The 18,086-nt window shown below is 33.7% G+C and overlaps 1 protein-coding gene across 4 annotated transcripts in view; it reads right to left on the reverse strand.

The window, feature by feature from the left end:
* Positions 1 to 18,086, reverse strand: part of SIPA1L2 (signal induced proliferation associated 1 like 2) — a 151,222-nt gene that overhangs the window by 54,825 nt on the left and 78,311 nt on the right. For 2 of the 4 annotated variants that reach the window (XM_074896743.1, XM_074896740.1), the window contains exons 6-10: positions 15,604 to 15,778; positions 9,902 to 10,005; positions 7,111 to 7,188; positions 3,270 to 3,427; positions 1,170 to 1,746 (exon numbers count right to left, since the gene is read on the reverse strand). In XM_074896743.1, the coding sequence (XP_074752844.1) occupies positions 1,170 to 1,746; positions 3,270 to 3,427; positions 7,111 to 7,188; positions 9,902 to 10,005; positions 15,604 to 15,778 (1,092 nt within the window). The remainder of the gene's footprint in view (positions 1 to 1,169; positions 1,747 to 3,269; positions 3,428 to 7,110; positions 7,189 to 9,901; positions 10,006 to 15,603; positions 15,779 to 18,086) is intronic. The other 2 variants (XM_074896742.1, XM_074896741.1) reach the window with 1 other exon arrangement.

An 18,086-nucleotide genomic window follows, 5' to 3' on the forward strand; every position in this document is an offset into this window, starting at 1 on the left:
ATTTTAAAGATCCATCCTCAGCAAATGGATACTTCCATGTTCTGTAAAACCAAAGTGAAAAACAACAAAAGAAACTGTCGTCACTGATGACAGCAGAAGTTTTCACTAGAACTTTAAATCTTGTCTGCCATCTGTGTTAAGCAATACCTATTGTTCATTTAACAGTACTTAATAGGAGTGAACTATGCATACTCTATTTTTCAGAAGGAAAATATCTGTCTAAGGAAAATGAAACTGAAGACCTCAGTGAAAATGGTAATGGTGGCAAGAAGAGATTAAAGACATTAATCTAATGAAAGATTAATTGTACTTTGGATAAAAAAGGTTATTATTTAGAGCATGATATTGAGCAATGCTAAATGTGACTGCAGGACTACAGAGGCTCTAAAACATCAGCTGCAATCCAACTGTTCCAGTGTAAAAATGGCAAGCATAATGATTTCTTTTCAGTACTGGGCTTTCTAATATAAACAAAACTGAGACCATCTAGATCACTTAAATTATGATCAAAGGGCAAAGCATAACCACATGAATTAGATGCATCAGCACTTTTCCTTGGCATTCCTGTCAGTTCATTTGTATTGACTGAAATAGTTACAGGACAGTTGTGCTAACAGGGTCATCAAGCATTTGAAAAGCTTTATCCAGTCAGCTGTAAAAACTGGCATTAATTGGTCTAGTTAACTTTACTTCCTGCAGTTGCTCAGTACAGAGGAACAAGTCAGCAGAATCACATATACAAATTTTTCTGCTATTATTCACATGGGTTATTATAAAAAGTCCAAGTGTGTGTATTTTACACATTAAGTTTTTGTATATTTTTAAATTAAGGTCTATTTCTACCTACAAAGGTGTGATATGAAAACAGGCTACAGCAAAAGAAGACAAAAGCTTAGCCTTTCAATCCTGATTTCAACACTGAAATCATCCATGGCCTTGGGCAAGTCTATCAGATTACTGGTATCAGATTCCTCATCCCTGAAAATGGGTTGATAGCACTTATCCCATATGCTGTTATGGCGATTACTGTCTGTAATGCTCCCTGAAGACTGAAAACACTCCTGAATTATAAACATAGGACATCTTTAATTATATCTCAAAGGAGATGTAGATAAGTAATTAACTCTTCATTAAAAAATTTGGAATTCCACTTTAGAAACTGTACTTACTTCAAGTCTTTGAACAATTTCTCTTATGTCTTCAGAACTATTATCTGCTGCAGACAGAAGAATACATTCTCCTCTTTCATAAAATATTTTGATGCTCATTAATCCAGACGTCCATCCAATAACATCTCTGCAGGAGCAGTTAAACACAACATTTTTTGATTCCTTTTCAATCAACATGATAAACTCATTGGAGATTCCAAGGAGACATTCAATGTCAGCAGACTGGCCAAAATCTCGTGCAATTACATTCCACATAATCGCTCCAACACTGAAGAGATGTGCATCTTTCCTTGGTTTAACTTTTTCCTTTTTTTTTGCTCCTAAAGTAATAAAGCTAAACTTTGCTGAAGTATCCACTGTAGCTGTGGTAACAAAATTTTCTGCCAGATCTTTCAAGTATTCTTGACGTGTCCTTGTGGCCATGGCTCGAAATTTTTCCGACTTATGTGCTGCATTTTCAGCATTAATAACTTTGGCTAAAAGGAAGTCCCTAAAGACCGCTGATTTGGGGAAAGTTACTCCTTTGGGAATGGGTGGACCAAATGGAGGTACATCTTTTGATCGTGAAACACCAACACTAGAAACAGAAAGAAAAAATACAATGGTTGATTCCTAAAAAAAACCCCAGATGATAAGCAGAACTGTGTTCTGTGTAGTCCATTTACACAGTTGGGTTCAGCTTTCACATCTCAATTTTCAGACATTTTAGACACATCATAGAAAACTGATAGGGTTGTCTGATTTAAAATGGCTTTATTCTTTGAAATATATAAAAGACTTTATGAATGTATCTTACTAACACAAAAAATATCAAGGATGATTTCTCAGGGTGTCACTGCATCCTTTCTTTAACGGAAGAAATATAAAAATGCTTTGTGAGACATAAATGAAAAAAGTATTTTTAAAAATTATTTTTTTTATGTAAGTCTGACTCATTTTCAGCTGTTAGTTGCATGATCTTAAAACTAAGAAATATATAAATAGAAACAGAATTAAGTTTAATACTCAGACATGTTGCTACAATGAAGTGTGAAGACAAAGTATTGGTGTCAAATGTGTTTATAATGAGAGCATTCTGCACCTGTTTAAGTTGCCTACTCTATGTTCGTAAGTTTTCAAAATACCTGCAATACTTGATATGGACAGTTCACAGCAAGTTGTAAAAGAAATACTTTCTCACTGATACAATTACAACAACAATTGATATCTACATAATGTATTTCAACAGAAAAAGGATTTCAAAATACTGTGCAAACTATGTACAGCTACTACTAGTTTGACTGAAATGCAGTCACATTTGGGATGACAGACAGACATTATTTAGTAATAAGAAAAATGTAACTTATGAAATGTCATGTATTATTAAACACAAAAGAGCTACTGAAACAAAATCAAGTTCTAAAAGATAGCTTAAATTCTAAAAGACAGCTAAAAGACAGTAATATGACCTGATCTCATAATGTACTTTAATTTCATTCTAAACAACGAATTAATAACATTTATACATGCTAAATCTGCACCATTATGCTTCAAGTCCCTAACACAATTATTAAATTATTTTCACAATTCCCAATCACTTCAGAAGTAGGCTTCCACCCCAGATATCTTGCTAGAATTCATGATGCAATAACTTAAATGCGAGATTTAAGGTCATCTAAAATTTCCCAAAAATTTCTCATTAATGTGCTTAAAGGCCATGACTCATCCCAGTGACATATTGTCACATCAGGGATTTACACAGGTTAATAGCCTTCTAAAATATTTTATCTTAAACCACTTTCTTTGAAAAAGGAAATGTGCAATACAGATTCTAGATTAATTTGTATTGCTATGTCTGCAAAGATTTTCACTAACTAGTTATATCCCCATTTTGTGCCTAGAAATCAGCAGAGTTCTTCATTTACCCATTTAAGTCTACAAACTGTGCCCCGTAACTCTAGATGTGCATAAGGGAGACATTGGGGTTTCAAAATCACAGAAAATGTAGCAGAAATTTTAAAACTGTATATATAGTATCTCTAGGAAATACAAAAGTGTTAGAAGAGGCAGTTCCATTGTAGTCTTAACAACAAACTTAAATAGTTATAAGGCTCTACTCACCTATAGCATACATTTTCAGTGCAAGGATTATGCACTTTGACTATGACAAATACATGTTGAAAGTGGGAACGAATATTTTTTGGAGTAAAAGGAAGTGCTCCTGGCTCTTGGAAGACAATGGTAACTATGTCATTTCCTATATGCCTTTTCCTTAGCAGCTAGACAAGAAACATGCATTGAAAAATTAGTTATAAAAAAAATAATCACAATTTCTTCATTTTAGCAAAAACCCCAAAACCAAAATAAATGAAGCTTTATTTTTCAGAATTATTTTTTGATTAATCATATCCTGGATAGCTACAGATAAAGGATGTTGGACTGAACTGCAAAAAAGAGGGACAGGATAGTGGGCTAAGTTCACAAAAATACTAGTGAGTTTTCTTGCATCCCCACACTAGTTCTGCATTTTTTGTGCTCATTTCTCTCTTATTCTATGAGAAAAATATATTTCTCTTACTTTAGCCCATCACTTTAGCTACAGAAAAATGTTACATCACTTAACATTTCTCACTATCCAGAGAACTGCTCATCAGTTCCCTCTTGACAGTGTAACATTTGCTTCTATATGAAAAATATAATATTGCTTTTCTTTCTCAATAAACCTTCTTTTTCCATGTTTCCATGTTGCATTTTTATTAACTGTTGTCCTTAATATTATGATCTTAAGTTTTTTTTAAAATAGATTTATCATGTATACTCATCACCAGTTTTAACAACTGCATACTTGAGGGACAGAGCTGAGACTCATGGAGAAACAATAGATATTAGAAACTCTTAATTAAAAACTTACTCTCTTACTCTTGTAATTGGTAGATTTTATCATGAAAATATATTTGAGGAATAATTTAAAGTACTAAACCATTGTTAAAGGCTAAAACTTAACAAAAACTACAAAACATGTCCATCAATAAAGGATCACTTCTCTCTCTCCCCCCCAAAATCACAGTAAAATGATGTTCACTTTCCTCATGAAAATATATAGTGCCTCTCAAACTTTTTACACTTTTTTTCTTAAATACCTTGGTTATAAAACATCCATGTATATTAACAGATGGAAAAAAGTAGTCTAGCATGTGCTACATTTAAGTCTGCATTGAAAACTAATAGCATACAGACACTTAAAGATTGACCTTAGCTCGTCTAACTAGAAAGGATACAATAATAAATTTATTTGAAAACTTTATGACAGAACAAGTATAAATTTCTCTATCAAGCTGATTTTACAGAACATAATCTTTTTAATAAAGACTATTTACTTCTATTTTCAGTTCCATTAAAAGTTAGTATTTCAGCTACCAACAAAAAAAGCAAAGTTGCACATGCTAAAGCCTAAGACCCTTAAGTATGTTTCATTGTATCTCCTAAAATAACACAAAGGATGCTGTTCTAAAGGTAGTATGAAGGGCCCAAGCCACAATTTTAAAGCACTCAGTATATCTGTATTATTTTAAATATAATCAAAATCCCAAATGCAGATTAAAGAAATAAGACTTCTGATGAAACTTTAAACCAGATATAAAACCAGAAAATACTATTTGGTATAAGTCATGTGGGTCAGTCAAGTTTACAGGTTTTTAAGACTGAAATCAAAATAACTGGCTATTTGAGCAATTTAAGATATATATCCTGTTGCATACAAATTACAGTAGAACTAAACCACACGGAACTGATCATAGAACTACGTGTGTCAGGTATACTTTAATTTGCTGAGCTAGTGAACCATACTATTAGATCACAGTAGTGAAGCACAAGTTCATGTTTAGAGGTTATTATTATCTCACAGGTTGGAATTTACACCACAGTTAAATTTGTAAGAAACCTTCCAATTATGAGGTACAAAGTGATTCAGTTCTGCCTTTGTTATAAAACTAACTGCCCAATTACTCCTTCTTGCTATAGTGGTTCATGCCTATGCCTATACATTTCCACAGAACAAAATTACAGAAATTAGAAAGCAACGTCCTGTTTAAAGTTATATTTATTTCTCAAGACAATCATTGTTTTCAATAATATTTTTTGCTTTTGTAGACCTCTTTAGGAGGTTCTGCTTGCCACCAGGTTGCTTAAGCAAGAATAGCAGTCACTTAATAGGAGGTAAGTTTTTTGAAATGTTTGAAATTTTACTAGCAAAAATAGTATTTTCAAAATTATGGCATTCACATATCCTATTCCTAAACTATCTTTCAAGAGCTTAAACCTCTAAGAGGCACAAAAATAGAAAATACAAAGTCAGGTCATAATTTTTAAGAACCTTACCAAGCTTGCAGAGATCTTACTGACTTCTTCAACATTTTAAAATATAATCAGTGTAACACTGTTATAAATAACTGTCATGCATAAGTGGTCAGTGAACTTCAACATAACACAAAGGCAAAGCACAGTCATAGCTGTGCGCAGAGTATCACAATGCAAAGAACTTGGAAAGGGGAGAGAAGTAAACTGGGGTGATCTGGAAGATGGAAAGAAGTGCTCTGGATAGGATAAAGGAATAGGAAAAGAATAAAGTATTGAATGGAAAAGAAGGAGGGAACACATACTTCCCTGGGAAATGTGAGATAAAGGATAGCATACTGAAAATGAAAAAGGAATTGAAGGAAACCGGAACTAAGCAAAAAGATTTATAAGAAACCCTTTTCTAGATTCCATTCTATAACCTAGATTTTCCTCCCATCTTTTACCTCCTTTTTCAGATTCGCAGTTTCCCCTTCCTCTCCCATTTTGAGGTCTGCTCAGGTTTGGGGTTTTGGGGGGTTGTTATTAATTTTTTTTTAATCTGCCTTTCTAACATACTCTAAAGAGTCTCATGCCAATGCAGAACACAATAGGAACTCTCAACAGAGTGCACAGATTACAGGGAATTATTTACAGTAAGGAAACATCAAACACACTCTGACATCATTCTAGTATCAGTCTAAATTGGCATGGTAGAATTTGAAATTGAACCCAATCAAGTACAATAGGTAACTAAAAGGAAATCACTGAAGTTTTATGTAAGAATACAACACATGCAAACGGGAGTCCAGTAAGAAAAATGTTAGAAAAGCAGAATCCATTAATTAAAATTATGTATACCAAATAATAGTTACTATATTAATTTCAAGATTTTAACTACTCAATTCTTAATTTTCAGATATGCATCTCAGAAGTACTGTCTTAAAACAGCATATTCATAGGTTATGCCCAGCCATAAAAATCTACCCACTCCTGTGGAATTTTAATTACCTAGTCAAACTGCAAAACAACAAGGAATTCTTGTTGAAACAGCAGTGATATATTTTTTTCATTCAATTAAACGATGAAATGTTAAGAGTCAAATACGAAAATATTCAAACTTATTTTCGTAGATTTCTAAAATAAGTGGTTTCAGAACTTTTATTTTCAATTTGTGTTCTTAACCAGTACCAAAATCAGAGACAAATGACAAAAGATATTTCATCAGATCTGGTTAAACCGAGTTTGGTATAACCACGTCTTGTTATCCCAACCATTTTAACAGTAGCTTAAATTCAAGTTTATTTCATTATTGCATATCTTTCATTTTTAAGCTTTCATTAAATCAGGTGAAAACTGATTATTTGAACTGATTTGGATTAATCAGGTCTGACCATGTGTACACAAGCAGACTGCAAATGTGTGAATGGGAAACTTGCAAGGGAACGATTTGGAAAGGGACACCGTAAAGGTAAAGTTTAAAGGGGAAAGCCTTGAACTATGATTTGAATAAAAGGCCAGTAAAGGAAAAGAAACTGGCCACACCGGGGCTGGTAGTCTTTTCTGTCCTGGGGAAGGAGCAGCTGACTTGAAAGTTCCCAGCCTATGTTGCAGCCAAAATGAAAATTACCTTGCTCTTTGGATCTCCTGCTGGCTCTAAAACTAGAGGGATGTCCTGATCAGGGACCAAGCAGGGCGTAGTTATGTCCTGGAAGAAGCAACAAACAATTCTGGTGTGGCCTATTTCTGGCTCACAGGTATTTGGAATCTAAGCAATGCTCGGTGCTTGCTTATTGAAGATCGTAGTCCTAGATGATGAAGAGTAACTTGATACCTTGCCCAGTCATTACCAAACAAGGGACACAGGGATAGGATGCAATAAGCTCATTGCTAGTACATACACAATATGCTAGCAAAAAGTAACTATTGAATGGGAGTCTTCATTGCTAATATAACCTAAGAGGAAAATTACCATGGGGTCTAACCTCCCCTTACTTGAGTATGTAGAGTTAGTGAGCCGAACCCTGAAGAGACAAACAACATTCATATTCCACAGCACCTGTAAGTCTCTCTCTGCCTTGAGCACAACTGATGCAACTGCATCTGTGGTCTTCAGCATCTGAAACGTCTCAAGGAAAAAGACCTAATCGAATTTTATCCTAGCTTAACAGAAATAACATTGTTGATACATTTCACGCTTCAATATGTATTTTGGAACTTAACAGTAATAGAACATTAAAAAATTATTATAGATCCCTTTTGCACATTAAGGCTGGCTAAATTCTAGTCATTTGGGTGCACTTGTCACATTTAAGACAGTGTCCTTGCTGTGCAAATATTGCTAGATCCCAGCACCTAAAAAAATAATGTGGTGGGTCTTCAGATAGGCATACTACTTGAACTTGAAAAACTGCCACATTATTCTGATCCCAAGAAAGACATGAATAACAACATGGTGCTTCTACTAAATATTGAACCCATTAGAGTGACAAACATGAGAGCTTACTAAAACACTGTGGAAAGGAGTGCTTGTTGCTGGGGAAAACGATGGAGTTAAAATTGGAAGATTCTGCTGTACACAAGAATCATCACCTGACTATAAAGACAGATACATAAGGAAATGACGAGAATGAAAGGAAGGCACAGGAAGAATTGAAAGGACAGTAATAGAGGGTGGCTGAGCAACACAGCAGTGAAGCTGACAAACAGAAAACAATTATGAAAATTAGTGGATCATGGCAAGAGGATATCCTGTTCTCACAAACAAGGGAAAATCGTAAAAGACAACAACAAAAGTAATAAACTCCAAGTAAGGCCATATTTACTGTCAGTGCCTGTGATTAGCTATGAAAATACTAATTTTTTCCTTTTAAGGCAAGCTCATTCAGTGTATTATATCTTCTTAATACTGTACAGTTTTCCCTATTAACAGTCAAATATTTCCCTTTCCAGTCAAAGATTGTTATGACTGTTTACAGACAGAATAACTCTGAGTGTGTTTACTAAATTAACCCTGTATTGTAATAAGGTATAAGTGCAAGTTTAGAGAAGTAGAACAATCTCAAATCAGTGATGATGATCTGATACCTTGATTACTAGCTAGTAGCACAGTTGAGTGTGTGACACAGCTGAACATTCTGTCTCCTGAAAGCTACACATTTTAAGATGTGAGTCATCTAAACATTCATATTATTCATATAGTGAAGAGTTTGTCTTTTGAGTCCTAATTTAGTTTCTTTAAACCACATCTAAATCCTAAGTGTAATACAGTAAAATTTGCAGTTTACTTAACTGTTCACTTGAAACAGTTCTTCAAACAGTTCAGAACATTATGCACTGACTATTTAAAATACATAAATACACTATATATTTTCTTCCATTTCAATTTTCATTTATCCTTTCTCAATAATTTTAATCTTTTATCTTTTTCTTACTGCCTTGACACATCTTATTTTCTTCCCACACGACCTACTGATAGGGTAGACATGAAAGATACAACTCACATATGGTTTAACAATCAGTAACCATCTTTTGTATGCTGTTCAAAAAGAGTGAGATAGCTTCCTTTTTTTCATTACAACCCTCCAAAATGACCGAAATCTTGCACAGCAATGAGATAATATTCTAAAACTAAATAAATAAATACAACTTTTATTTCTGCAGACCCAAAAAAATGCACAGTAGTAGCACAGAAAGTTACGAATTATCATTAGTCTGACATAGGAGCAATTCTTTTTTTTTAAAGTGTTAATGTTGATATATTATACCAAATGTGCTTGTACTTTTTACTTCAATTGCAAGAAACATCAGAGACAGGCAAGACAAAGTAACCTTACTGGTGCACTGCACACTTTGGATGCTGTGCTGGTTTTTAGCCATCCTTAATGCTTTAAAGATATTCTGAATTATTACATAAACAAAGTGAATTCTCCAGAAATAAAATAAGTATACTGCAGTTTTCTGTCTTCGCAACCAGACACCTTGAAGGACACATTTAAGCATTTATTACTAAGTTGACACATTAATAAACATTTCAAGATCTGTAATATAAGGATTAAGTGGAATTGTTCTAAAAATCTTATTACATGCATATTTTAACCATGCCTATTTTCAAGCTTCATTCCATTCAATGTTAAAATATACATAAGATGTATATCCAGTCTGAACTGAAAGTAACTCATTCAGCACAGGCAACATTACCTTTTAATAATATAAAATGGGGGAGACAGGACAAGTTCCTGCATTATATAATATAAAAATCCTATGAGATTTCTATTGCTTGACAATATTTCAAGAAAAAAGATACAATTCAGTCATACTTCATATAAAATAATTAAGTTTTAAAACAGTATTACTTTAAAAAAACCCTCAATGTCAAACACTTATAATGTAAAACTACAATGAAAAGTTAAAAAACATACCTGTTGCCTGTTACTGGGCATGTATGGAAGCATTGTTGATACATGAAACATTAACTCATAATCTTTATAGGTAGTATAGAGGGAATGAGTTCCTGTTGAATCAGCTGAAAATGAATTTAATCACAAGAAGGTCAGTAAAACAGAACATTCATACTACTTTTTAGAACACCAGTCTTTGCATGTTACAATTTAAATCCATTAATGTCATTCATAACTTTTTTCAGTAGAACAAACCCAGTTTGCATCAGCTAATCATCTACTTTTTAGTTTCATATTATGACACAAAAGAGTATTGCAAGAAACTGTCCAAAGAGTTTTCTGTCTATGAGGATTAAATGACCTATTTTGGAATATTTTGACATCTCATGAAAAAAGAAAAAAGATTTAGCTGCCTGAGTATAGTTTTATGTAATATGTATTTTCATTATTTAAAACATTAATAAGGACAATTGAGTAATCCCATACTTTACCAAAAATAAATCGACAATGCTATGTCAAATCTGACATTATTAACACACATACTGCAGAACAGACATTTTTAAAACATAATACATTATAGTACAATGTTAAATCATTTTATTGGGAATTTTCAGATCTTTTAAAATGAATAGAATACATTTCATATATGATATTACTTAATATTTTCATTTATTTTATTTAAGTTTATTAATAGAGTTATCATTTCAGAATGTTTACAACAAATTAGATGAGTTTTACTCTGTAGTCATAATCCTTTTCATTTACCTTTTTTAATATGTATGGATTATTTAAGTAAGTACAATTAACTTTAAAGCAGGAGATTACGAACATGCTACTGAGTCAAGACAACTATCAAATTTTCTTCTCTTTTTCCATGTCCAGTCATTTTTTAAATATAATTTTGTATTTTATACACAAATAAACATTCTCCAGTACACTCTTCCGCACACTCTTTAAGGTTTTGGGGGTTTGTTTTAAATAATAACTGTATTCCAAAAGGAAATTGGTTGGCCATGTTAGTTATCCAGTTAAAAGTATATAAACATACACATAACTGTAAAATTCAACAGTAACCATACTGTATCTGCAGCCCTTGATCTGAAAATATTTATGCAGGTGTATAATTTCGGACAGATTCACGTTACAACTGGCTTCATCAGCTATCTTTGTACAATAATAAGCTTAACTTCTTTTACTAATATTGATGCAATATAAATTACAGCTAGATAAGAAATAGGGAGCATAATTTCCACTGAAGTTTCTTACTTAAATGTTGCTAGAAAAAAGCATGTATTATTGCACTCCTCTATTTTAAAATCTTTGTTGAAAATATAATTCCATTATAACCTTTCCATGGCATTTTAGAAAGACAGAGTTTTGAAGAGGTAGGATGAAATAAATTATCTTGTGAAATACAAATATCTGCCTGAACGATACTGATCTCAGCAACCCTGCTTCCTGACTCCTTTTGCAATTAGATATTAAATAAAGTCAAATTACCTTGAACAGATATTGCACAAAACAGTGTCTTCAAATACTTACTACAGAAAGGCAATTCCTTACCCTTAAACCAGTGCTTTCTTAATACAACATCCTACTTAGCTGAATACTTTTGATTTAGCACCTTGCCTTTGGGAATGAGCTAGTTTTTCTTCTGAAATGTAGTCCCTTACACTAAGCAAGCTGAAATCTTCTAACTCAACAGATGCTTCACTGAACACCTACTAAGGCCCACTGTGATTAAATTTACATAACGGTTGCTACTACAAACGTTACTCTGATGACAATTTTAGTGAAAAAAATTATATCTGTGCTGACATTTTTGCACCTCATTCCTTTCTAAACATTAGTTTCATTTCACAAAGTTTGAGGAAAAATTGGCTAAACTTTTTTTTCAGTTATGAAACATTTCTGTTTTTCAGAAAAGCGTATCAAACAAAAGTGAAACAGCACTATTCCTCTGTAGATACAAAATTGCAACATTTCCTCAATCCCATTCACCTTCATTTCCCTCTTTACAGGTACAAGGAAATTAAATGCAAACATAATCCAATTTATCCATAATATAACTAAATTATGTCACTAAATTACAAATGAGAATATTAATGTTCAAATAATAACATATTAATGCTTCATTTATAGTAGATTGAGATGTTTTAAAACACATTCTAAAAAAATTATACAGTGTTGAATTGGTAAAGTTTCCTCTAATTTTTCTGTTTTTTGATCTTGGGATTTAGAATTGCATGCCATTAAAAAAAGGCACTAAAGAAGGGCAGCAAAGAGTTTGTAGTTAGTATATTCCACATGTTCTTCACATTTGCACTGGGTCTGGCTTGGATGGAGTTAATTTTCTTCATAGCAGCCCATATGGTGCTATGTTTTTCATACGTGATCAAAACAGTGTTGATAACACACGAATGTTTTAGCTATTGCTGAACAGTGTCTGAACAGCATCAGGGCTTTCTGTTTCTCACACTGTCCCCCACCCCACCCTGGCGATCATGCTGGGAGTGTGCAAAGGTTTGGGAGGGGACGCAGCCAGGGCAGCTGACTCGAATTGACCAAAGATGTATTCCATACCATATAATGTCATATTCTGCAATAAAACTGGAGTGGGGGGAGCTTTCCATGGTGGGAACCCCTCTGCTGATGGGAGGTGGCAAGTGATTGTCTTTACATCACTTGTTTTGGGGGGTGGGGGGGGTGGGGGTGTTGATTGTTGTGGGGTGGTGGTTTTTGGGGTGGTGGTGGTGTTTGTGTTTTTCCTTTCTTTCCTTCACTTATTGAACTGTCTTAATCTCAACCCATAAGTTTTTCCTTCTTTTCCACTTCTGATTTTCTCCCCCATCCTGTTGGGGGGTGAATGAGCAAGCAAGTGGATGGGGACTTACCTGCCAGACAGGTCAACCCACCACAACATTCTACATGCTATATTCCATAAGAAATGGGCCAATTAATTACTTAACAAAATATTAAACAGACCAATTTTTTTTTTTTTAAATTAACTTTTAAAAGAAAAAACCCCACAGTTAAATATTTGAAAAATAGAAAAAAAACTTAATAAATGTGAATCCTACAAAAACTGAGCAAGAAATATTACTGAAACATTATGCCTACCAAAAATGTAGCTGCTAGACATGAAATTATTACACTATTCTGAACCTGCAGGCAGTCAAATCAATGTATTATTCAATTATAAATAAGACATGCAGTAATACTTGTGCCATTATATTAAAAAAACAAAACCACAAAAAATTATAGTAAATCAGTATTTTGCATTTCATATAAAATTGCAGATTATATCTTTGTGAACTGTCTTAATTCCATTCTGTTTGTTGCAAACTATGAGAACATATTATGACAGACCAATATTGTTAATGGCACATAGCATGAGTAAAACATTATGTTGCTGAATGATATGTACACAACGACAATCAGCAATGTACATTCATACTGAAGCATGGCAAATATAGAAACTGACTTTGTTTGACAGACCAGCATATATTTTCATATGTACAAATTATTAGGGGATAGTCAGTCGTGCTCTGATTGGGGAAAAAAAGCAAAACCAAAACACCCCTTACTCCTTTGAATTTTTCATCCCTATTTATCAGTTCATCCCAGAAGCCTGACAACCACAGCACTTTAATAAATATTTCTACACAGTAATTTGAAAAATGAGTTATTATTCTGTACTGAAATAGGATGCAATAGTCTTTATCAAGCCTGAATTATTAAAGTGAAACAAGCATGAATTTAAGCAAAGAGGCAATAATGTTAACAAAAATAAATGTGGTACTTGTGCAGAATGACAGGGCTATGGAATTGCAGCTTTCCCACCTTGTAAGTCATAAATTAGAAACTGTCATAGGATTTAGGTCACTTTTTTTCACCATTTCCCACCACTGCCAGAGATGGAGAATGTGAAAGATTTCTTGAGTTGAAAAGCTGGTCTCCCTTCATTACAAAACCATGAGGTTTTATCACCAACTTCACATATCTCATTTCCTGCTGGTGAGATTGGCCTATGGACAGTTTACCTGTACTGGGTATCAACCACAATGTACATGCCCTAGACATTTCCAAAAATTCCTAATACAAATTATTAAGTCTCTCTCCTAATGCTTTACAGGAGATGACAGTCCATTAGGTCACTGCCAGTTTAATAACAGAAGAGAAATCCTTTTATGACTATGACACTGATCAGTGTTCAAATGTACCATTTTGAAAAAAATTAAAATTCAGATGTATTCCAGTTAAATGAAGACTGATGTTGACATAGCAAAAACATGCAAGAGATTCCTAAGAACCAGGCTAGATCAGGTGGATAAGTGGCAGGAGGAACAGAGAAGCAAATAAGGGAACATATTGATTCTTAAATCTACATGACTATCTGAAAGACAAAATATCCCTTGCAAGAAAAGATGATCTTCCCTCAATTTCCTTTAAGTACACCTTTTCTAAGCTTCCTTCTTGGCAACTTATCTCTAACAGTTCAAGGAACTTTCCTATTCGATTAGAAGAGTAAGTAGAATACACACATGAGTAGCAGGATTTAACAGCTTAAAAAGATGTACTACATACTCCTTTTCTGTTATACACAGGCCATGTACAGTATATATTCAAAAAATCTGTTTTCAGGATGTAATACGCAAGCTACAGCAAAAGTAAGGATGCAAATCAAATCACAGAGTCAGAGAATGGTTTGAGTTCGAAGGGACCTTTAAGGTCATCTAGTCCAACTCCCCTGCAATAATTAGGGACATTTTTAACAAAGGTGGCTCAGAGCCCCGTCCAGCCTCACCTTGAACGTTTCCAGGGATTGGGCATCTACAGCTTCTTTGGGCAAACTGTTCTACTGTTTTACCACCCCCACTGTAAAAACTTTCTTCCTTATATCTAGTCTTTGTATCTATAAAAACAGTATGTTACAATAAAGTAGACCACAGCTCATAGTGATCAGTTGTCAAAATCCTGTTAAAACTACATTAAACTAAGAATGTGTTAAGTTAAATTTAAGGGCAGTGAAAAGCAGTGCTAATAGTGAAGTACATGAACATATCATTGACTTTTAACAGCAATACTTCAGTTCCTATTTTTGCTACAAAGTTCACAAATTTGTACAATTAAATTATTATACTATTGCACTTAGAGAAACTGAAAGACCTGAGGAAATGGTGGTAATAATACAGTTGTTAAGTAGGTGAATGTTTATCAACTGCCAAATGACAACATGCTTACTGTGCATGTGTGAGAAACTAGAAAACAGAGAAAACTTGATTGCTCCTCAAATATAAACTTCGATATGTATGTTGATTAACAAGAAGCACAGAAGTACAGCTGAAATAAGGAAATTGGTCCCTTGTCATGACTCCATATTTTGAAATATATATCTTTTCTTTTGCTTTTTTAAGAATAGGATGCTAAAGTGTAGTGGGGAAATTCTGAAATATATTAAAAATATCACTCACATAGTATGATTTTAAGTGTAAACAAATGAAATAAGTTGCTTTGATTTTCACTTCTACCAATGCCACAGAAAAAGTAAATAATCTTTCAGACAAACTGTGATACATGCTTTTATATGCTTCATTTTCTTCATTTACCATATAACCTTACTAATAAAAACCTAAATTCAAGAGCATGAAAAAACAAAACAGGATTTGCAGAAGATTAGCTGGATAATTATAGCTTCTACCATACATTGGAAACAAACTTACTTTTATTATCCAGCTGAGCCCTGTATTTACTAAATCCTTTTAGCCGTACTCTCTGGCCCAGCAGATCAAGGAACTCTTCAAAAGCTGGTCCTGCCATCTCATTGTTATACATTTCTTCTTCTGTGCTTTGGCCTGCTTTGCAGTAAAGGATACCAATCTTATGTTGAAAACTCAGCTGAAATTAAAAAAAAAAAAAAAAAAAAAAAGAAAGGAAAAATTACAGAAGCAAAAGAAAGTCAATACTAGAACAAATATTAACAATTAAAATATTAACACTATTATAACCCCTGGCAGAAGTTATCTGAAAGTGAAAAAGTAAGTGTTCTGATTTGGTAAATTAAGTCACCACAGAAAGAAAAAAAACAACAAACCAAAAACCAAATCTCACACACACACACACCCCCCCAGCTAATATCTTGAAAGAAAACTGGATTGTCATTATCCAAACACAGATAAAAGCAGTACATGAAGACTTTTGCCTTAAATCAGTTATCTATAAAAGCACACTCTACTGCATGTTATGAGAACTTTAATTGGCAATTTCTGTATAGCTATCTTTTTTCCCAGATTCAAAACAAGGTGAGGGTTTTTTCCTTTATTTCTACACTTTAAAGTTTAGTGCAGTTCAGCTAAACAGGCCCTCAGAACAGTAATTTCTATTATATGTAATCTTTTGCCATTCTCATAAAATTTGGCCACTGTTAAAAATTATTCCCAATTGTCAAAATTATACTTCAATCTAGAAATCAGATTGCAGTTAGTTTTGTTAAACAAACTAGAGTCTCAACTCTAGAACATTAAAAAGAGATAACTTTATAAAAAAATAAATACAAATATAAAAAGAGATTATTACTTCTTGAGAAGAGTATTGTCTTGTTTTCTTAGCTATTTATGCGTACTTAAGATGACAAATAGGAAACCTCCATGTGAATGGATTAGTCCTATTATTCTTAACTGACAACTTTTAGTGCTTCACAAACTGACAGAGACCATCAGTCACTTACGACATTTATCTATATTTATGAGTCAAATCAACTCTCCAGCTGTAGACTTCTCTTAATCAAACTTCAGGATTACTGTCTAAAATGTGTGTTATACAAAGACAGCATATATTCTTATTACAGCAAAGGTGACTAGAACAGTCTACTTCATCTTAGTCATATGTAACACATGGTCTTCCACGTTACATATATTGTAAAACTCAAAAGCATAGACATGCTACTGCACTGATGTTTTACTCCAGCAGTTTTAAGGAAAAACTATGAGACTGCTAAAACGTTGAGTCAAGAAAACATACATACATGAAAGAAGAAAGTGTCAAAAATATAACTTGACTTCCAATAATCCTTAACCTTCCCTCTTCAATAAATGCTACATTTCTCCAATGTAAGTGGTGAGTTGTATATAAGACAGTTGCCAATAGTCAATTGCAAAAAAAAAAAAAAAAAAAAAAAAAAAAAAAAAAAAAAAAAAAGGAAACCCACTACCTAAATCCTCATGAACCCTGGAGAAAGAAAAGCTTTTACTATGCTTTTACTAACCTAGCTTTCTGTGTTTTCATGATGCTACTGCTTTTTTAAGCCAGTATTCTTTCTTAGTCTCCCATGCAATTCAAGATTTAACTTGACAGCATTCTTGGCTTAACTATTTACTTTCAGGAATAACCAACACAAAAAATCACCAAGATGTCCAAATTAATGAAGATTTTTGAAAGCCATAGACAGAATCATTGACACTAAGAATCTCACACCCAAAAGGTAAATGTTTTAAAATGAAGTAACAGGGAAATACTAGACTATTAAAGTAAAAAGCAAAACACTTCATAAGATCAACTGGGCCCAGAGTTCTCTTCTTACTATGAAGTTAAGCCTATCAGTAGGACAATTTCTTCTTATTTTAACTAGTAAAACCAGGTCTAACTCAGTGATTTCAGCAGATCTGTATTCATAGCTATGCACACTACCGAATTTGCTCTGCCGGTGCAGAAAACCTGCAGCACAGCAGGAATAAGAGTAATGTATGATGGCAGCCCTCCCACCTCTCTTGATGAGCCCCAGTCCACCCTCTTCCTTTGACAACTGCTTTATGTAGGGGTGAGCCCTTGCAGTACAAATTCTGGTAGGAAGCCACTGACCATAGAGCAGTTAGGAACAAAGAACAGGCTTAGTAAGGACAGCCATGAGGAATGGTGCTGCAATAAGTTTTCACCCAGGCAGCCCAAAACACAGAAGAACTAGGAGCTGTGACAGAGTTTGATGTGGAATGGGAGGGGTGACCATCTGAAATGAAAGGAGATTCTGAGTTATGGATGCACTGAGTCAGACTGGTGAACTCTGGAGCAGGGCAGGGTTAAGATACCAGCATGCTCTTGCATTTCCTTTTGACTGGCATTAGATGCTATCCATCCAGAGAGCTTCCTTATTTTATCCCCATTTTGAAGCACTGCCTGGAGAGAGTTAGGTATTTAACAAAAAGTTCAAGAT

The sequence above is a fragment of the Athene noctua genome, chromosome 1 (assembly GCF_965140245.1).
Source record: "Athene noctua chromosome 1, bAthNoc1.hap1.1, whole genome shotgun sequence".
NCBI classification, from domain to species: Eukaryota; Metazoa; Chordata; class Aves; order Strigiformes; family Strigidae; genus Athene; species Athene noctua.